Raw genomic sequence first — 21,907 nt, 5'->3', positions numbered from 1 at the left:
TCTCTGTTCCCACCTGTCACGTAAAATAAAATACAGAGCACTCACCTGTGCCGTGTTGAGGGTCCTGTGGGTGTTCAGGGAGCCGATTAAACTTTGTAGGAAAGCAATGGCATCCTGGCAGTTTGTGGTAAAGGGCTCCAGCTTCTGTTGGCATTTGAGAGGAGGAGACGATATAGACACATTCTATCAGACACTGAAGTACGAAGCTGTGAGTTCCCACGTTTAAACTGATCTCAGGTAGCAAGCCTGCCGTGGGGTTACCCAGCAACCTCTGGGTGTCCACAGAAGCACAGGAGCAGCACCCTCCCCGCCCAGGGCTGGATTTCAGTGGCATTCTTAAGCCTGTGCCACGTGGTTGTCAGCAACAGACTAGATTTGAGTGAAAACACCCCTTAGGAGAAGCCCCTTGGTGACTGTGGCGCACACAGTTGCTGTGAGCAGCTCCTTACCCTGCGGAGGCAGATCCAGTCGCTGTGGATGTAGGGGAAGGAGCCTTCGAGGTCTGCGGTCAGCTGGGAGCTGTCGACAAACTTGTGCAGGGCCTTCAGGGAGCCCACCACCTCACACTGCCGAGGGGAGGGAGACACTGCTGGGATGGCTCGCTCCCAGCGGACCCGCTACTGGTGGGTTCCGCTCTGCTGCCTTGCGGTGGCATTAATGGGGGGCGTGTGGTTGTTGCAGGAGGGAACGTGAGAAGAAGTGAGAGGAAAAGGGAGCAAAGAGAAATGAAGGAAAGGACCCAATTAAGGAAAGACAAAAAAAAAAAAAGGAGAAACTGGGAAGGCAGCAAGGGCAAGATGATGAGGGGACAAGGGAAAAGGCAGGAAGAGGACAGGAGAAGTGAGGATGGAATTGAGGATGCACCACCCCCGGTACGGCACAGCAGAGCCCCCTCACACAAAACCACACGCTCTGGACAAAGTGCAACGACGACAGTCTGGAAGCTCTGGGTGGGGGTAGGGGGACAAGCCAGGCTTATTGTGAGCAACTGGCACTTGGATGAAGGGACAGGCATGGAGGGAGTGTCCCGGTTCTGTGGCTCTGGTGGGAAGGCAGGCTGCCAGTGGTGAGACTGGAGTGGCTGAAGCTGATAGAAAATCGGCATCTTTCTGGCCCAAAAGATCAAAGGATAGACAGGGTGGAAAGTGAAAATCAATTCTCACAAGGGAGAAAGCCGGGAAAGGAAGCTCCAGATGTCTGTGAACTCTGACCCTGAACCACGTGTGTGTGGGGAGGGCTTCCGGCGGCTGAAGGCAAGAACTGCGCTGGACGTGTGCCAGGGACGGTTTTCAGTCTGAGTCTAACCAAGTTAAATCCACGCTAAAATAAAACTGTGTGGGGTTTCTGACAGAATCCCGAGTCTTTACAATAGGGTATTCACAAAGTCTAGAACACCATCCAACACTACTTGACACATGAACAATCAGGAAAATGTGACTCATTCTCAAAGGAAAAGGCAACCAACAGAGGTCAACACAGAGAAGACCCAGATGCTGGAATTATCAGATAAGCACTTTAAGGAACTATTATAACTATGCTCAATGATGTAAAGGAAAAATGCTTGCAATTAATGAGAGGATAGAAAATCTCACAGAGGTATAGAAAATATATCTAAAAACCCACTGGGAATTTTATAGCTGAAAAATACAATATCTGAACTAAACAATTTACTAGATGGGATTAACAGCTGAATGGAGATGAGAGTATGGAGTCAGTGACCTTGAAGACCGATCAGTGGCAACAACCTGACCTGAAGAAGAGAGAGAAAAAAATGTTTTAAAAAACACATTCTCAGAGACCTATGAGATGATGTTAGTATGTGTAATTGAAATCCTAGAAAGAGAGGAGGGAATCAGGCAGAAAAAAACATTTCAAGAAATAATGACTGAGACTTTTTAAATTTGGCGATAGATATAAAATTTTAGCCATATCTAACAGGATAAATATGAAAAAAAAAGTCAACATACCCAGTTACATTATAGTCAATTTGATGAAGATAAAGAAAAAATCTTGAAAGTAGCCAGGGGAAAATGACATATTTCCTATAGACAAACAATTACTTGAATTACTATGAATTTTTTATCAGAAAATAGGGAGGCCAGAAAATAATAGAACAACATCTTTAAAGTGCTAGAAAAACAAACAGAAAAACTACCATGAAGTCAAAATTCTTTATCTACTGAAAATATCCTTCAAGAAAGAAGACAAAGTGAAGAAGTTTCCAGATAAAAGAGAAAGAATCAAAAAGAAAGAGAAGGAAAGAAAATAGCTGAGGTGGAGAAGAAAGATCAGATTTTCAAAGTGTTCTGATGTTAGGCTCTGCACAGTTTCTGCAAGAACTGAAGGGTCGCCCTGGCTGGTGTGGTTCAGTGGATTGAGTGCCCACCTGCAAACCAAAGGGTCATCGGTTCTATTCCCAGTCAGGGCACATGCCTCAGTTGAGGGCCAGGTCCCCAGTAGGGGGCATGCCAGAATCTACCACATATTGATGTTTCTCCCTCTCTCCCTCCCTTCCCCTCTCTTTAAAAATAAATAAATAAATAAATAAGATCTTATTAAAATAAAAAAAAGAACTGAAGGGTCAGAGACAGGTCTCTGGGCTCCTTTGTGGGTAAGACCAGAACTGACACAAATTCTTTCATATGTTTTATCTCATCTGGGTGCCTTAATATTTAATTTTATGCATCACTTGGAGTCATATCTAATGTTAACAGTCTAAAACCAGAGTTCCAGCTAAGATGGAGGTGTAGGTAGAAACCTTTCACTTCCTCACATAACCAAAAGGAAGATAATGATCAATCTAAAATCAATAAACAACCAGAAGTGCCAGAAAATCAAACTGCATGGAACTCCAACAACCAAGGAATTAAAGAAACAGTCAACCAGACCAAACAGACGGGTAAGAATCCTCAGCGAGGCAACGGACCATGCAGGTGGGGCTGGTTGAATGGGAAACAGACTCAGAGCTGACTGTGGACTACAGAGGTTGCCACGGTGGGAAAAACTCCCAGTCTCACCTTTGTTGGAAAGTGGGCTAGAGCCGAGCAGCTGAGCTGCACTGTTCTCTCTCTGGCCCCTCCCCCACAGGCAGCGCTGCAGTGCAGCAAAGAAGGTTGCCCTGCCTGGGTGAATGCCTAAGGCCCCACCCCCTTACAACTTATCAGGTGCACCAAGACAAAGAAATAGGGCCCAATGAAAGAACAGAGCAAAACTTCAGAAAGAAAGCTAAGCAATGAGGAGATAGCCAACCTATCTGATAGAGAATTTAAAGACCTGGTAATCAAAATCGTCACAGAACTGATTGAGCTTGGTCAAAAAATGAAAAAACAAATGAAAGGTATCCAAAATGAAATAAAAGCAAAATATTTAGGGAACCAACAGTGACAAGAAGGAAACCAGGACTCAAAGCAGTGATTTGAAACAAAAGGAAGAAATAAACTTCCAAACTTTGAAGAAACGAGAATTCAAAAAAATGAAGAGAGACTTTGGAACCTCTGGGACAGGCTGAAACATTCCAAAATCCAAATTATAGGGGTGCCAGAAGGAGAAGAACAGCAGCAAGAAATTGAAAACTTATTTCAACAAATAATGAAGGAAAACTTCCTCAATCTGGCAAAGAAATAGGCTTCCAGGAAGTCCAGGAAGCCCAGAGAGTCCCAAAGAAGTTGGACCCAAAGAGGAACATACCAAGGTATATCATCCTTAAGTTACCCAAGATTAAAGACAAAGAGAGAATCTTAAAAGCAGGAAGAGGAAAGGAGAGAGTTACCTACAAAGGAGTTCCCATAAGGTTATCAACTGATTTCTCAAAAGAAACCTTGCAGGCAAGAAGGGGCTGGAAAGAAGTATTCCAAGTCATGAAAGGCAAGGACCAACATCCAAGATTACTCTATCCAGCAAAGCTATCATTTAAAATGGAAGGGCAAATAAAGTGCTTCCCAGATAAGGTCAAGTTAAAGGAGTCCATCATCACCAAGCCCTTATTATATGAAATGTTGAAGGGACTTATCTAAGAAAAAGAAAATTAAAAAATACAATGGTAAAATGACAACAAACTCACAACTATCAACAACCAAACCTAAAAGAAAAACAACAAAAAGAAAATCTAAGCAAACAACCAAAACAGGAACAGAATCAGAGAAATGGAGATCATGTGGAGGGATTTCAGTGGGGAGGGGGAGAGGAGGAATAGGAGGGAAAAGGTACAGGGAAGAAGCAGCACAATTATTAGGCATAAAATAGACACAGAGAGGTAAAAAAATGGTATAGGAAACAGAGGGCTCAAAGAACCTATATGTACAACCCATGGACATGAACTAAGGGGGGTAGGATGCTAGAGGGTTGGGGGGTACAGGGTGGAGGGGGGTATAGGGGGAAAAATTGGGAAAACTGTAATAGCATAATCAATAAAATATATTTAAAAAAAAAGAAAAAAAAAGAGTCTAAAGCCATTACCTGAATTGCTACAGCCTTGTCAGGTCTGAATGCTGATTCTTTATCCACCAACAGTAAAATACTATGAATTATGGGGGGGGATGTGTTCTGAAATGAGAAACACTAATTAGCTTTCTAGTTTTTAACTTAATTGAGTTAATATAATTGTCCAATTTTGGTTGGTGCTACTTCCACTTTGATATTTTCCCCAAATACCTAGAATGCATAAAATGCAGTTGCCTTCACACTGAATGTAAATTACTTGCCCTTATAAATTATTTAATGTAATCAGGTTTATTGGCTTTGATTTACATATAATAAAAGTCACCCTTTTAAGTGTATAGCCCTCTACATTTTGATGTAACTTATAGTCATGTAACTACCACTGCTATGAAGGTAAGAACAGTTTAACATACCCTAAATTTCTTCATGCTCCTTTTTAGTCAAGCCCACCAGCCCCTGGCAGCCACTGATCTATTTTCTGTTCCGATCACTTTGCCTTTTCCAGTTACCATATACATGGAACCACACAGTACTGGCTTTCTGCACTTCACACAGTGCATCTGAAATTCACCCATATGGTGAACGTCGGCAGTTCATCCCTTTTCATTGCTGAGCAGTATTCCACGGCATGGAAGTGCTGGAGTTTATCATTCCATTCACCAGTTGAAGGACATTTGGGTTGTTTCTAGCCGTTTGCAATCATAAGTAATGCCGCTGTAAACACTGCGTGAACGTACGTTTTCATTTCTCTTGGGGACATAGCTAGTAGTGAGACTGCTGGGTCCTATTAGAAGTGTACATTTAACTTCTAAAGAAAGAGCCCATTGTTTTCCAGAGTGGCGGGACCACCCTGCACACCCACCAGCAATACCAGGCACTCGTCGCTGTCCAGTTTTGCCGTTGCAGTATGTGTGTTATCTCGTTTTGGCTTTAAGTTGCAGTTCTCCGGTGACTAGTGATGTTGACTATATTTCCATGCGCTTCTTTGCTATTCATACATTCTCTTCGGTTAAGTGTGTTAAAATCTTTTGCCCCTATTTTATTGGGCTGTTTGTTTTATTATTGGGTCTTGCAACTTTAAGTATTCTGAGTACAAGTCCTTCATTAGATACGTGTTTTGCAAATATTTTATCCCAGTCCATAGCTTGTATTTTCATTCTAGTAACAGTATCTTTTGAGAAGTTTTCAGTTTTGTTAAATTTTTTTGTTGAAGTCCAATTTATCTTTTTTTCCTATTGTGGATTATTCTATTGGGGTCATAGGGAAGAAATCTTTGCCTAAGCCAAGGTTATGAATATTTTCTCCTATGTGTTCTTCTGGTGGCTTTGTAGTTTGAGATTTTACATGTAGGTCTATGATCCATTTTTAGTTAATTTTTACCTATAGTATGAGGTATGTGTTGAGGATTTTTTCCCTTTTCTTTTGCATACAGATGTACAATTGTTCCAGCCGTACTGGTGGAAAAATCTTGTATTTTGATGTGTTTATGACTTTAATCAAACCTCCTTGGCTTCTGTCTGCTAGACTATATTGAGGCCAGATCATTTAGCAATCAAATGCTTTTATTTACATAGTGCTTCTTCATTCATCCTCTCTAAAGCTTTACTTTTTCAAAGTTTCTCATAGTGATAAACGGATTTTAGAAAATTCCTTATTTTGAGATAAACTTACTGGATGGGCCTCAGAGCTGGTGTCCTCTTGGTCTTCCTTTAATCTCACATACTTGCATTTTTGTCAAGTGGCTTCTTAGGAATGATGCTTTATAAATACTTGTTGAATAAATAAACCATAGAAAGCCCAAAGGAGGAACCAGTCTTGCTTTCCTATCCCACAGCTGTATCCTCTTTCTCTCACTCAGTTCAGCTAAACTTTTCAGTTACCATGCATTAAAATTACAGTTTTGCAAAGCGTTTTATGTTTCCCTATAGTCCTATTTGAGTGGAGTTTTACTATTAAGGTCTGTTCTATTGCAAAGAAAATCAATATTAATTCTCAGATAAATGAGAACAGAGTCAATGCCTTATGACAATTACCCATATTAGTGTCTCGCAGTTATGTGTTTTGGGGGGAGCGGCGGGAGGGAGGTGATTAGGAATGAGCAAATTCTTAGGATTTCTGTCACCAAGGGGGGAAAATTCATTATTTCCTTTCAAAATGGAAAGTTGTTTATGGTATTAAAGTTGAATAATTTAATAAACTTGAAGCATAGTTACTTGAGGTAGTAATGAAAAAGTTACATAGTTTTGCCCACTGTGAAAGAACTTACCCACTTTTGTATATTCCTCAAAAATGAAACTGAAAACAGAAACACAACCCTGGAATCCCAGGTCATAGCCACGCTTCTCACACAAACTGCAAACCTCGAGGCTGCCGCCCACCCCCCCCACCCCAATGCCAGGCAGTGGTGTCGAGGCCACGGCAGTCTGGGTGCCAGTGTTGTGAGCAGCTACAGTGGGACTGGATTCCTCTCCTCAACCAGCATGAAGACTCACTTGTGATAACAAGGTAAAGGTCCCAGCTTATGCTCTGGAGAGGTATGGGTGGAGAGTGACCATCCTGCTCTTGGCTCAGTCTCCCCTGTGGCACTTGAGTGGTACAGGATTTAAGGGAAGTCTGAAAACAAAGAAATGCTGGGAAGGGGCTGTTCTTACAAAGAAAACTGATAAGTGGTTCTGGGCTGACTTTGTCTGACCTGCCGAGAAGGCCGACCGACAACTGGGGGGCTCCAGGGCCATAGGCGGGACTGCCGGGGCCTCACACACCATGGGAACTGCTGTCGCTAAGCTTGTACACTTCCCATGAAGGGCTCACTCATGTCTCTTTGAGGCTAGGGTCTTAATCTTAGAGTTTTTATTGGATGCTGAAGGATCAGAAGTCGTAGCAGTCCTCTGGCCTCAGGAAGAGCCTGTGCAACAGCATCTTCCTGGTTGTAGGCCCCGCTTTGCTCCTGGTCCCACACACACCATGCACCTAACACAGTGCAGCGCGGGAACCCGCAGGTGGCTCATCCTGGTACCTGGATAGCTTCTCACAAAACCAGTGCCACGCTGGGTGCAGGTCTGGGACCTTGTGGTGGTGGGAGAAGGTGGTGATACTATGCTAGCCCCACCCTTGGCATACACGTGGTTCTGACCTCATTCCTGCCCAGAATCTGCACCTCACCCCTCAGTACTGGCCCGAGAACGACCACCTGCTAGCAGAGCTCTCCAAGCCCTTTACAGCTGTGAAAGGTGCTCCAGCACTAACCCCACCGTCTTAGGGGCCCTGGCCCTGCGCTCAGACAGGAGGGGTGCCATGGGGAGCCTGCAGCTCGAGTACCACCTTCTAGTCGGGGAGGGTGCTGTCCTGGGTCCTGCAGCAAGTCACTGGGTTTCAAAGCTTCCTCTGAATACAAATTTCTTTTTTTTAAAGATTTTATTTATTTATTTTTAGAGAGAGGGGAAGGGAGGGAGAGAAACGTCAATGTATGGTTGCCTCTAGTGCACCCCTTACTGGGGACCCAGCCTGCAAAACAGGCATGTGTCCTGATTGGGAGTCAAACTGGCAACCCTGTGGTTTGTAGGCGGGCACTCAACCCACTGAGACACACCAGCTAGGGCCAAATTTCTTTTTTGATATATATATTTTATTGTGTATACTATTACAGTTGTTCTAATTTTTCTCCCTTTGAACACAAATTTCAAACCTTCTTCATCATATTCTCCAGGGTAGCTAATGACAAAAGTGATCAGCATGGACACAATTTACTGACTCTGAATTAAGGGCCATGAATCAGGGCTGACAAGGGTGGCAGGGCACCCAGCAGATAGGATGACAACCAGGACTATTTCCCCAACAGGCTCCCAAAACCACCACCTGGGGCTGAAGGTGGAAGAAACACAGTGGAAAGGAGGGCAGGGCTGGTCCAGGCTGGGTGAGCACTGCCAGCCCCAGTGAGCCCCTTGTGGGGCTCCCAGAGCACTGTCCAGGGGAGGCAGGGACTGCCTGTGGACAAGGGTAAGTGTTGGGGGCTGAGTCCCCATGAGAGGGAGTGAGGCCAGGACCCTCCAGAGGAGCTTTCATGGGTGGGGCCATGAGCAGCTGCCTGCTTTGGCCTCTGAGGTTCGGAAAAGGCTTCCACGAGGGCACTGGAACCTGGACGTGTGGGTGACAGATGCACCCGGTGCTGCTGGACACCTAGCCAGGACTCCATCACAGCACACGGGTCTGGAGCTCCCACAGGGCTTTCATTATTACACACAGTTTTCCCAACAAGCTACATGAGGCAAATGAAAAAATTTCTAGGAATTTGATCAAAACTTCTGGTTACATTTTTCAAAATCTTTCATCAACGATGACATTTTAGTTTGGTTTTGGAGGCAAAAACAAAGTTGCTTTTCTTTCAAGTTGCTATTTATATGGGTGTTGACCTGATGTTATTACCTGAGGCATACCTGCTTCAGCCGCTGTAGAGACGTGCATTCCTGAGACAGAAACAAATGCTGCCTTATTGTCCAGGTGGATTCCAGCCAACCGGGGAGTTCAGATGAACAATCTTTTAGCAAAATCAAAGAACTCGGAGAAAATCCTAGGGTCGCCAACACTTCATCTTTCAACGGAACTTCCCTCACAATCTTTCTGAAAAGCAGTCATTTACCTATTTTCTTAGAAAATCTCACTTGGCAATGTCTCAGTCTTTACTGTTATATACAGTAAAATTGCATGTAATTAAGGAAGACCAGAATCGCGGAGGAATTTCCATGCCTTGAGCAGAATATGAACACAGAGGTGGATGACATGCTGGTTTCTGACTTTTGAGTCCGACGGCAGGGAATAGAGCAAGTGGGAGATGACGTGCTTCTGAACTGTCTGACGGAAACTGGATCCGGGCATGTCAGACCGCTGCTGTGTCAGACCAGCGAGTGCGGGCTCTAAAGGCATGCAACGTGAGCCTCTCCCGGTGAAAGCGAAGACGGAGCATGCACATCCCTCTGCGGTGCAGGCGTCACTCCTGAGGTTTGCTCTGAGATTCCTTTCAGCGGTGCCATGTGGTCAGGGGCCTTGTTTCCTCTCCCAGAATCTGCTCCCTTTGATTTCTTTGATTGCTGTGCCAGGCCGGGAGCAGCACCACCATTTGGGTGCCCTAACCAGGGACACCCCTGCTCCTGCTAACGCGTCTACCCTACTCCCTGGCCTTGGCTCCAGGCCTCGTGTGTCCTGCCTGGACGTTTCCATAATCTCCCCAGGTCTCTCTGGCCTGGCCTCCCCAGCCCGGCCTCAACACCTACCTTCAGACATGCCCCAGCCTCTGCCTTTCTTGGAAAGAACTTCCAGTTGGCGTCCCTAAACTTAGGGACAGTGACCTGTTCTGTCTCTGCTAAAGAGACAGATTTTAGCTGAGGGAGTAGCTGAGGCAGCTGGAGAAGCTTCCAGGGGCCTCTGACCTCAGACTCCAGGACAGCACTTGGCACATGAGGGCCCTTTGTGCACTGGTCTGAGGGAGGCTGATGTTCTCAGGCCCCGCCTGGCCCTGGGTCCCTGTCACATCCCAGCAGTACCTTTATCCCCCCTCCAGGGATTCAAATTTCCTCTGCATTTTACTTATGAACCAGAATGCAGGATGGGGTCTCCCTGGGGGGACCACGAACCACCTGAACAAATCCCCTGGAACCCATCTGAGGCTTCTCAGAAGTCCTGGCCCCCAGGGTCCAGGGTCCCCGTCCTCACAGTGAGCAGCAGCTGCCCCTTCAGGCCTCTATCCCTGCCTGGTGGGGTGACGTGCGTACCTCTGCACCTGATTTCGTCAGATGTTTGATACGGGCATGCGAGGAGGGGAAGGGGTCATTACCAGTCCTGCCAAGACAGAGCATGGCACCAGAATGCCTGCACAGGCGGACCCTGCTGGCTCTGCTGTTAAGGCCTGCAGTGATGACCAGGTGATGGGCTGGACACTTTCCCCAACAGGGCTCTGTGCTCACAGCCCACACAGCCCTAAGATGCTCAGACATGAGTTCAGGAGTGACCCCGACTCACCTGCAGAGCTGCCAGGGCCTGGGAGAGGGCAGGAGCGGCTGGACTCCTGCGTGCGTCCACCAGGATGACCAGCCCCAGGTCCCGCACCTCCTTCCTGGAGAGAGAAAGACAGATGGTGTTAACCACTGCAGGTTAAATCTCTTCCAGGATGAGTTTCTCCATCTCTCAATGAGACCTCCTCACCCAGACCCTCCTGTGTCTAGAACTGAGGAGTCCTGACTTTACAAACATCAGCCTTCTTAGGAGTCAAGCTGCTTGTCAGGTGGAAGCAGGCAATCAGGTCTCATTGTGATGGACCACTCATGTCTGGTGGCGTCTCCAGGCAAGGGGAGCTGCCACAGCCTCAGGGCTGTGTTTCTGCCACCACTGTGGCCTCTCCGTCTGCTGCACACTGAGGTCAGTGTGGTCTTCTGGCCGAGGGGCACCTGCTCCCTTCACACTGTCTCTGCCCTCACTCTCCTGCCTCTGTCAGTGAAACCTCCTGACCGGAAGGTGACTGACTGTCCTGGGGCTGCGTGTGCTCTTCCTTCTACACGGACATGTCTGCTCTCTTCCTGTCTGCATTCACCCTCCCATGTCAGGAGCCCCCTTCCCTGGCTGGGAATGCAGCTCCCTCCCAGCACTGTGGACTCGCCTATGCTGGGAGCTGTGGGACATGGGGTTCCCATGTGTGTCTCCTTGAGGGCAGGAACCATGTCCTCTTCCCTTTTGTGTTCCCAGGGAAGTGTGGGATGGATGCACGGGTTTTTGGATTCCTTCATTGTACAGGTTGGATGAATGACAACCGACATCCTTTCTAGTTTTAAGAGTTTGTGTATGTTTTGAGTTTGATGGTAGTGCATTGACAAGGTGCACCCACAGAACACGTGGCTCCTTGTAGCGCCCTTGCAGCAACCACTAACAAGACACTGCTAGGTGCTCTTCCTAACACTGCTGACATCTCAGGTACCTCATTTGGAGAGCAGAAGGCACATATCACATCCCATGACGGTGCGTGGATTTCAGCTTTTCGAAGTGCAATGCTCTACCAGGATGCTAGTGAAATCACAATGCTTGCAGGGAGAAAACCAGCCAAACCCTGGCGCCCGAGAACGGCTTTGTCTCCAGTGCTTTAGGAACGTTCCTCAACAGAGGCTTTCTCCTAGAGCCCCTGAGCTGGCGGAGACGCCTCCCTTGGTGAGCAGCGCTGGGCTGTCTGAAGTTGCTGCGGCCAGGCAGGAAAAGCAGGGGGCTGAATTTCCAGGTCCAAGCGCTGGCTCTGCTGACCCCGTAAGTACCCTCAACCTTGACTGGCAGGCATTCCTTACAAAATGGAGAACACAGCACTGCTCGCCCACTGCTCAGGGCTGAGGATGCTGAGGGCAAACACCCCAAAAGTGTACAGCTCCCCACTGCAGCCGCCATTAAAGAAGCCTTTGTTAACAGATGACATCCTTTACCTGAGGCTTACGAGGTATAAACTAATGCGAGAGTGAAATGATTCTTTTTCAGGAGAGTTTCAATATATGGAAACCTGTGCCGAAGGACAAATTTGAAATCCCTGCCTTCCCCAAAGGCAGCAACGCCAGTGCCCTGCAGATAACTGGGGAATCCATTCTGCAAAAAGGAGTGTTAGGGAGAGTATTTTAACTCTTGTCCTCTGCCTGGGTGTTCCCACACTGATCCTACCTAGGCTGTTTCAGAAGAAATTAAATTAGAACATTGATATACCATGAAGAACATGAGGCCACATGTGATGATGTATCACGTGACCATGTGCCACATGCCATGTGCTCACACGAGCTCACACGTGTATCACATGGCAGCATGCTTTCACACGAGATCACATCACATGATGCGTGCTACGTAATCCTGGACTGTTGTTGGCGTAGATATGAGATCTGAGAGGAGGGGTGAGCCTGGCACTCATCCAGGCAGGCGAAGGCCATGCTGGCCTGAGAGATTGATGGCCACTGTTATCATCTGAGTGTTTGTGTCCCCCAAATTCACATGTTCAGATCCTAATGCCTGATCTGGACTTCAGTGCAGGCACCTGAGGGAGTTACTTCTAACCCTCCTACGTGCCTCGGAGAGAGCTGTCACCTCCCTGTTTTATGCTGAGGTGCACCGTGCGCCCAGCCGGTAAACTCGCAGCCAGCATTTAAAGACAGGCCATGTGTCCTTATTATGACTGAGCTCATCCTCCTTTGGGGGTGCTTCTGCCAACACCATTGGGGGGATGTTGGTCTGGAAGCCGCAGGACGATCCAAAGCATGTCTGCATCTGATGAGACCAAGGGGCCCTAAACAACACGCTTTAACCATCCTGGACTCCAGCTCTTCTGTCTCTGTCCTTGGTCCATGGAGAGACCCGCACCCACTGCCCAAGGAAGGCCAGGCAGACCTGCTCCATACCCATATCCTTACGCAGGATCCAGGAGACCTGCTCTCCTGAGAACTCTGTCAGGAGGATGCGTCTCTCTTGAGGAGCCGGCACACTCTTGTTGCGGCACATGGCACTGCCCGGCTGAACGGAAGGCCCAATTTTCACCAGTCGGTCTTGCCTGCTTCCTAGTACCAGATTCTACTCATTTGAATGATTTCTTCACCGGTTTAGTCTAAGCATTATCTTTACATCAGTTCGTATCTTTATCTGAGACCAGTTCAAGTATGTTTTAGAAAGTGGTGGAGTATGAACCAGTAAACAAAGAATGCTGAGAGCAAGTACCACGAACAACGCAGAGCAACGCCGAGCTCAGGGCTCACGTGTGTGGCAGAGCCTCGGCTCAGCGGGGAGAGGGCAGGGCGAGCAGAGGGCAGCGCGGCGTGCCGGAGGGAGGAGTGGGAGATGGGGCAGAGGGCAGAGAGGAGCCAGGCAGCAGGAGTCTGAGGGGCAGACAGGGGTGTGCTGCCCATGTCACGAGAATCCCCGAAGCTATAGATGAAAACTCTCATAGGAGGACACGTGTTCACGGGAGCTTATCCCCGAAGGGGTCTGAAAGGTGGAAACCTGGCTCAGTCCCACCTGGGGATGCCATGGAGGTACTTCAGCAGGCGGGTCAGCTCTGCGCTGGACGTGTGTTGGCTGGACCAGAGTGGGCTCCTCGTGCAGACCTGCACGACTGCTCTCCCCTGGCGGTCTCGGGTCCCTGCAGAGATGGAAGGCATTGAGAAAGGGGGAAGCCCCAGTGGGGGCACATGTCTTCAAGCCTGAGAAGTTGTGAGCTAGGGTCTGCAAACTGTTGTTGGCGTAGATATGAGATCTGAGAGGAGGGGCGAGCCTGGCACTCATCCGGGCAGGCGAAGGCCATGCTGGCCTGAGAGAGTGATGGCCACTGTTATCATCTGAGTGTTTGTGTCCCCCAAATTCACATGTTCAGATCCTAATGCCTGATCTGATGGTGTTAGGAAGTGGGGCCCTGGGACGGTGCTTAGGTGATGAGGGTGGAACCCTCATGGATGGGACTAGTGCCCTTATAAGAAATCCCACAAGGCTCCATGACCCCTTCTACCGGGTGAGGACACAGTGGAAGTGCCGACTGTGGATCAGGAAGAGGCCCCGCCCCAGAACCTGATGATGCTGGCTGCTTGATCAGAGACTTTCAGCCTCTAAAACTGTATGAAATAAATTCATTTTTATAAGCTGCCCTGTCTGGCATTTGTTACAGCAGCCTGAAAAGAGCGGGACAGCCAGGCTCACCTGGGAGGCTGATAGCCCCCAACTGCAGCAACTCCGAGTCGATCTCCAGCACCTGCCTGGGCACCTGGTTGGGTAGGTCTCCTGTGCTGGGGGGCTGCCCTTCACCCTCAGAACACAGCAGCTCAGCACGCATGTCTGGGAACTTGCTGGGGCCGTGTCCTTGGGAGCGGCGGCCATCTGCGTCGACACCGGCTGGACAACAGAGAGAGACCTGGTCAAAGGCAAAGTATTGCTCCGGTCTGAGGGCAGCTGCTCGGCTCGCTACGGGCACAAGGATAGAATTGCGAGTGAAAACAGTGGGTTTCCGTGAGAACCTGTCCCATTCCTGGTGGGAATGCAAGTGCGCCACACCTTCTGGGACAGGCGTGTTCGTTCCTGAGAAGGGGGGCACAAACACACAAGGAGAGTTAAATATTTCAGTCCGCTTCAGGAGTGCTCATTACCTGAAGACCTTGGGGAGAAACCTCCCATAGTGAATGCTGTCATCCTGATTTACTCTGTAATACAGATTTCCAAAGAGCGTGGTAAAACTATGTCCCTAGAGGGTGAGAGCACCCCAGGGCAGGTGTCATCCTCATGAGAGAGGCAGGGACTTGCCCTCCTGCATCCTCACAGACGGGGTCCCACACTTGTGCATCACCATGGAGGGGATGACAGTGGCCCCAGTCCCTCTTGGGGGCACCCCAGTCAGCGCTGGACCCACACAGCACTCCACAGGACAGCCACGTCACAGACAGAGCGAACAGACCCAAAACGCTGTCCCGCAATTGCCCAAGGCATGTGTCGCCCTCCTGGGTGGAGGGACAGGCTCGGTCAGACCTGGCAAGCGGGTGCTGGAGCCTGAGCCCTGAGGGGCACCGTGAAGCAGCCCAGGCTTAACCTTCCCGTCCCTAAGCCTCGTCCTTCTCTCAGAGCGAACACTGTGTAACTAACTGTGCACGGCGTCCTTATCAGAGCTGGGCCTGAGGAGTCCACAGCAGGCTTTCCCATATTTTAAAAAAGGCTTTATTGAGGTATGTTTTACACATCATAAAATTCACCCACATCATGGGTGTACAATTCAGAGGTGCTTAGCAGCTTTACCAAGTGGGGCAACCATCACTATAAATCAGCTTTAGAACATTTTCATCCCTTGAAAATGACCTGCCATGCCCACTGGCAGCAGATGTCCTCTCCCACCCCGGCCCCGGGCCACTGCCTGACTACCTTCCGTCTGTAAATTTACCTGCTCTGGACCTATCATACAGACAGAACCAAACAAAACTGTGTTCTCTAGTCCGGCTTCTCTACTCAGCAGAACTGTTTCTGAGGTTCACCCATGACATTGCCCGTGCCACAGCCCCATTCTTTTCCATGGTGGGTCTCATTCCACGGACCAATGGATGGCATTTTGCTTATCCCTCCACTAGCCGGGGACTCCATTCGCACAGTATCCTCGAGAGTGAAGTTTTTTCATGTACATCCACACATTTTCTAGGACATGTCACCACCGGCCAAGGGGAAAACCCGTTTCGCAGTAAACCCCAAGATTCCTCTCACAAACAGGGGTCGGACCTCACATTCACGGAGGGCTTTTCTCATCAGACATAGCTGAGTAGGCCACTCATGTAGGCTTTTCCTGAATTCAGCCTGCACCCTGAGACAGTGAGAGGAGGGGTCTTAGGTAGGGGCTATTACGTTAAAGTGGCCAGGAATAAAAGCAGTAGCCATCGGTGGCTAATGAGAAATAGCTACTCAGTTACTACTGGCTGAATGAACAGTGAATGATCTGAGTATGATATTCTTAAAGTAAATTCTGAAATGCTACATTTATAGTTTTGAAATTATGGTAATTTTATGTTTAAAGAGGAGACAAAGCCAAGTCTCAGGAGCTGGAGGAAGCCAGAAGAGGAAGAGCAAGTGGGAGCAGAGGAGGAGCAAGCTGGAACACAGGAAGAGCAAGCTGGAACAGAGGAAGAGCAAGCTGGAACAGAGGAGGAGCAAGATGGAACACAGGAAGAGCAAGCTGGAACAGAGGAGGAGCATGCTGGAACTGCAGGGACAAGCTGCACCTGGAACTACAGAAAAGTGAATGTGCTAAATTTCACTTGTTTAACATAGTGTCAGCAGGGGGTTCCAGATGAGGTGTTTCCCTGTGTTAATGAACATAAGGAGTCTGGGACCACACCACAGACTTGACTCCAGTGACAGCAGGTTGTGAAGGGCAAAGCAACCACTGTCACTGGTTGGGTAATCAATGTCCTGGTCCTCTGGCCAGACCTTTGGTACCACTGCCCACCTCCTCACGGGTGGAAGTAGCCTCTACTTATTCAGTGTCTTCCTTCTTTCCTGGCTGTTAGACACCCCACACAGGTAGGTTCTGCTTCATCAGCAAGGAGGGAGAGGAGGTGGCGTAGGAAGGGAAGGGGCGCTGTCCTAGGCAGTAAGCTCCAGCTTCAGATCCCCCTGACAGCCCCCAGTGTTATCTCACGTGCAGTCTCCGGACACTGAGTAGACAAAGCCCACTGGGCCCGAGAAAGATGATTACTTGAGAATACAACATTTTTAATGCTGAGGCCCTGAATCTGCTTAGATGTGCTACTCTACACACAGGAGTCAACTGGCCCCATTTCCAATGGGCAGTGCTGGTTTGTTTAAACTAAACCTACCACCTGCATGACTGTCAGACACCATCTGGTTGTTGTCAAACGTCTGCGACCCTGTGCCACAGCACTGTCAGTGACACGGTGCCCGAATGTCCACGAAAGCATCTGCACAGCCAGCACCCCTCCCTGGGGAGAAATGTACTTGATTGTATTGTACACGCACATGGGGCTGAAGACATAAGCACTGTCTCCTACCTGCGGATTTGCTGCAGACATGAGTTTTCAAAGCGTCACCCAGTGTGTGCGTGGGATTGTGTGTTCCCTGCCCAACACAAATGGGAAAGGAAATGGACAATAAAAGACAGTTTAGGACCTGGAAGCAATGGTCAGGGTGTTATTGCTTTACTTTAACTTTAATTGAATTGCAGAGTGGTGATAGAATGTTTTGTAAGTATCAATCCTAAGTAAATAATGACATTACGCAACGCTGCAGTACGTCCAGTGTGTGCGCCATGCTACCCGAAGCCTCTCAGCATTTCAGGCAGGAGCACCCGGCCTCACTTTGGGACAGGCCCTGCACAGGTGCGGCGGACAGGCCCACCCGGAGGAGAGGCCTCCAGGAGCCCTCAGATGCAAACAAGACTGGAGCCTCCCCACCGGCCAGGGCTGGGGTGGGCGGGGGCAGGTGAGGAGACCAGAGAGGAGCCCTCACTCCCACTGCTGCACCTGCTGTGTGGGGCTGCTGGCACTTGCTGAACCCGCTCTCTAAGGCCCACGGCGCACTCACACTTCATGCTTCTTACTAAGTCATTGTTTTTGTTCTCCACAGAACATTTCTTTATACAAGAAAAGGGGAAATAGCTGAAATGTTTGACTTAAGAAATATGTTATCATACTTTCCTTATCTTTATGCACCACACACAGTCTGCTAGGTAATCCTTTTCCCTCCAGAGCCTGTGGAGAAGTGCTCTAGGAGTGGATGCTCAGAAACTTACTGAGGGTGTGTAACTAAGGGGCATAAAGTCACCGACCTGGTGTCATTGCAAATGAACATTAAACTGAATTTATCTATATGAACAATGATTAATACCATCTTGGGATGCGTGGTGTGCACACCATGAAAGGGTGTGTCCCCTCCCAGAACATGTGAATGTGACCTTATATGGGGAAGGGTCTTCGCAGAAGTGGATTCATGAAGTTTAGGGCAGGCCCTACACCCAGAGACAGGTGTCCTCAGAAGAGAAAGGGCAGGGTGGTTCCAGGCACGGAGAGACAGACAGGGAGAAGGCCAGGAGTGCCACAGGCCCAGGAGTGCCCGGAGCCCCCAGCAGCTGGAGGGGCTGGATGGACCCTCACTCAGAGCCTGTGGCATTGTGAGGTCAGGCTCTGGCCTCCAGTCTGTGAAAGGATGGGTTTCTATTGTTCTAAGCCACCATGTCTGCGGTACTTTGTGCAGCAGCCACAGGAAAGGAACGCATGTGAACATTATTTTCAACAGTCAAGATGGATATGGAGACAGGTTTCTACTCAACCAAGTGATCAGACTAAATGGGACAGGGTGGGTGGGGGAGGAGAGGAAGCTCAGGGAGAAAGGGGACAGTGGGGGAAGAAGCGGGTAGGGGAGAGGAGACATTTACCTTTCTCTTTGGTGCAGACAGAAGGCTGGCTGGAGCCCAAGTTTCTGGTGCTCACGGCTTGTCCTCCTAAGAGACCTCCGGGTCCAGCACTGGCTGAGTGAGGGGAGGCCTGCAGGACGTCACCTCGGACACTCCTGAGAGACCTGTCCAAGGACCTGGACCTCCTGGTAAGGGTCCTCCCAGCAGTTCCCGGACAGCTCTCTTGACCCCCGATGCCCTGGGAGTCTCCCTGGGGTCTGGGGGTTTCTTTCTGGGTGGGGCTGGCTGCCGCCCTGGTCCTCTTGCTCTGGGTGCTGGAGGCCTCATCCATGAGGGACTCCTCGGAGCTGGAGCCCAGGGGCATGGGGTTCCGAAGGGCCTCCATGTAGGACTTCCTGAACCAGCGTCTGGTCTCCATGCCAGCGGAGACCTCAGGTGGCTGCTCTCTTGGGCTATCTGAATCCTCAGGAGAGGTAAGGGCCTGGGGGCCATCCTCCTTGTCCACAGGGTCCAGCCTCCCTCCTGGTCCGTCAGGGCTTTCCAGGGGCTCCCATGGGCCGTCGCCAGAGCTCCTGGGCAGGGTCGTGGGGCTTTCGCACTTGGCTCTTCTCAGGTAAGGAATGTGGCTGGGCTGGTCACTGCCAGGATGCCCAGCGCAGTGAGGCAGGGTCGGAGTGTCTCCGGAAGAGGTGCTCCCCGGCAGACCAGGGCTGGCCATGGCTGGTGCTGGGCCCGGGGCCTCCAAGGTGCTGTTTAGCGGCTGCTCGGGCCCAGGGGCAGAGCAGCTGGGCAGTACTCTTCCGCTGGCGGGTAAAAACACGGGGACTGTGACGTTACTCCACGGGGTGCGGTAGACAGTGGAGCCTGAGGTCAGCAAGCAGTTTTTCAAGAGGGCACTGTTGCGTTCCCTGTTCACATGGTCCAGGAACTCTCCTGTGAAGACACAGCCGTACATGGCCTCAGGCACAGTGACTTCCTCGGAGCCTCGCCCCAGCTGAGAGAGGCATTTTAAGACCAGTCTGGCTGACCGCTTCCCCACCGAGGTGACCTGCAGGTAGAAGTCCCCGGGCCTGAGCCTGACTCCGCGGAGGGACGCCAACTGCACCACCACCTTCCCGTGGATGCACAGTGGCCAGCCTTCGTGGAAGAAGATGAGGCCTGTGTACCTGGCCTGGGACAAGAAAGGGAGGGAGATTAGCAGCTGGCATGGACCTGTCAGGACCCCTGGTCTCCACCCAGTAGGGAGAGTGAGAGAGGAGACCACCCTCTGCACCTCAGAACAACAAACAAATTAGGGCTGGAAATGCGTTTCTTTTTGATTCAGTGAAGTCAAAACTGCACTTTTACAGCTCCTCCTGGGAGGCTGGGGGAGGGTAGGCAACGGGACAGGAAGGGAGGAAGCCACCCCAGGAGCAGTCTCACGCAGCCAGACCCAAGGGGATTCTGCAGGGAGTGACTCCTAGGGATTGTCCCCACCTGGGGTTCCACACTCTAGCCTCCCCAGCCCCCGCCCTCGGTCTAATCTCCATGGGCTTCCGGGGGCCCTTGGGCATGCCCCTCAAAGAGCACGGCTTCTGGAATCACAGGGTCAGGGTACAGAGAGAAAATGTGGGATCTGGGCAGGACTCCAAGCACACTGGCTGCAAACTCCCACCTAATGCAACCGGCGGTTTCTACTTATTGAGTCAGTGGTGGTTACAGCTAAGCTGTAAGTTCCTGGGAGAGTTCTCAAGCACTCTGAAAAGAACTTGCTGCAGAAACGGTTTCAGCTCCAGGGTGGGTGAAACACAGTCAAACAAGGGCAGCGTCTTCACGAGGCACAGCAGTGTCCGCCGGTCAGGGAACGAGGGGTGGGACACTGGCATGTCAGAAGCTGCAGCTACACGTTCTAACTTGAAATCACATCCTACAGGACAGGCTGAGTTCCAACATTTTTTGGTCTGCAACTCACACTTCCCCATCCCAGCACCAACTTACTGCACACACATTATTACAATAACCAAGAATATAAAAAGAAAAAAAAATCTCCACCCAATATACCTTAGCAGATTTTAAACTTTTCTTTGTCCTTACCCACATGGGAAATAACTTTTCTGAACTGTAATGCTGATATAACTTGGCATTCTTGTCGGCCTCCAAAAACATTTCTCCACATCACTCTCTCAGTTACCGTCATGGTGGTGACAACTTACTGTCCACTGTGCTGTAGATCTGCAGTGCTTCGACTCTGCTGTCAACAGTGAATACCAGGGACATTTTCATGATACGGTTCCTTTTCCCTTTAAATGATCATTTTAGGACACATTTCTGGGATTAGTAGTACAGGATCAAAGGTTTGGAATGTCCTTTATGATTCTTGGCACTGCGACCCATTTGCCGTGAAAGGAGATTGCAGTCAGCGCCGCCACTGGGGCAGGTGTGCCAGGGTTCAGGAGCACCGGGCTTTGCGCTGACACATCATTTTCTAAACTGGTGTGTACAGTGTGGAATATCGCTGTTTTAATTCACATTTAGGTGATAATGAAGTCAACCTTTTTTGATGTCTGTTTTCTGTAAATTTTCTGTATGTATCTTTTGTTACGATTGTCTTGTTTTTTTTGCCTTATGAGTTGCCAGGGATTTTTTTTAAACTAATTTTACAGAGGTCTTTTTTTTTTAGATTTTATTTATTTATTTTTAGAGAGGGAAAGGAGGGAGATAGAGAGAGAGAAACATCAATGTGCGGTTGCTGGGGGTTATGGCCTGCAACCCAGTCATGTACCCTGGCTGGGAATCGAATGTGGGACACTGTTGCCAGGGATTTTTTTTTTTAATTTAAGTTTTCTGCACAAACCACTAGCCAATGTTTCTGTAATTTATCTACTGCAACATGTATCCAGTTCACTTGCTTTATAGTTTGGTTATGTTTTTTTCCCTCTCTACAGAAGGTTCAACTTTATATAAGATGCATTCCTTGAGTTTTTTGGTGACATCTTTCACTGTCTTAAAACTCAGAACTTGGTATCTCAGCAGACATTGTCTTTCACATTTCTTTTATTTAGTTTTCCTAAGAGTTGAGGTTTAAAGATATTTCATACGAGATCTGTCCAGAAGGTATCCAGCCCATGTAATATAAAAAATAGAGATGTTTATTGAAGAAGATACAAGATACAAGAAACATTGTACATAGGACAATGATGCCTCAGTCCCCTTCAAAGTAGGCACCTTGGGACCTCACACAGTTCTCCCAGTTGCCATCAGCTGCCCCATCGTATTTTCCTGAATCTCATGGAAGGTTTGAAGTCTCTTCCCTTTCAAAGGTGGTTTTAGTTGAGGGAAAAGCCAGAATTCGCAGAGTGCCAAATCTGAGCTGTAGGGTAGCTGAGTCACCTGGGTGATTTGATGTCTCGCAAAAAAAAAAAAAAAAAAACAAAAACAAAACTGCACAAGATGTGATGCACGAGTTGCAGCTTCATTCACAAGCATTGTTGTGATGAAGCTGCCAATCACCAGTGGCCCATAGCTGTGGCCTTCTGAATCATCTGAATAGTTTCCGTGGAGAAATGTTCAAGCTTAACACAAAATTTGTTGCACATTCAT

At 49.0% G+C, this 21,907-nt stretch overlaps 1 protein-coding gene across 1 annotated transcript in view; it reads right to left on the bottom strand.

The window, feature by feature from the left end:
* The window catches only part of PLEKHG4B (pleckstrin homology and RhoGEF domain containing G4B), an 84,478-nt gene that overhangs the window by 21,902 nt on the left and 40,669 nt on the right, over nucleotides 1-21,907 (bottom strand). The window contains exons 3-9 of the mRNA XM_045847698.1: nucleotides 18,350-19,499; nucleotides 14,128-14,319; nucleotides 13,453-13,576; nucleotides 10,450-10,543; nucleotides 4,456-4,542; nucleotides 450-566; nucleotides 46-144 (exon numbers count right to left, since the gene is read on the bottom strand). Of these exons, the coding sequence (XP_045703654.1) occupies nucleotides 46-144; nucleotides 450-566; nucleotides 4,456-4,542; nucleotides 10,450-10,543; nucleotides 13,453-13,576; nucleotides 14,128-14,319; nucleotides 18,350-19,499 (1,863 nt within the window). The remainder of the gene's footprint in view (nucleotides 1-45; nucleotides 145-449; nucleotides 567-4,455; nucleotides 4,543-10,449; nucleotides 10,544-13,452; nucleotides 13,577-14,127; nucleotides 14,320-18,349; nucleotides 19,500-21,907) is intronic.

The sequence above is a fragment of the Phyllostomus hastatus genome, unplaced genomic scaffold (assembly GCF_019186645.2).
Source record: "Phyllostomus hastatus isolate PE091 unplaced genomic scaffold, TTU_PhHast_1.1 phas_contig_58, whole genome shotgun sequence".
In the NCBI taxonomy this organism is placed as follows: Eukaryota; Metazoa; Chordata; class Mammalia; order Chiroptera; family Phyllostomidae; genus Phyllostomus; species Phyllostomus hastatus.
Note: the sequence above shows the minus strand (reverse complement) of the source record. Positions and strands in the feature narration are given on the sequence as shown.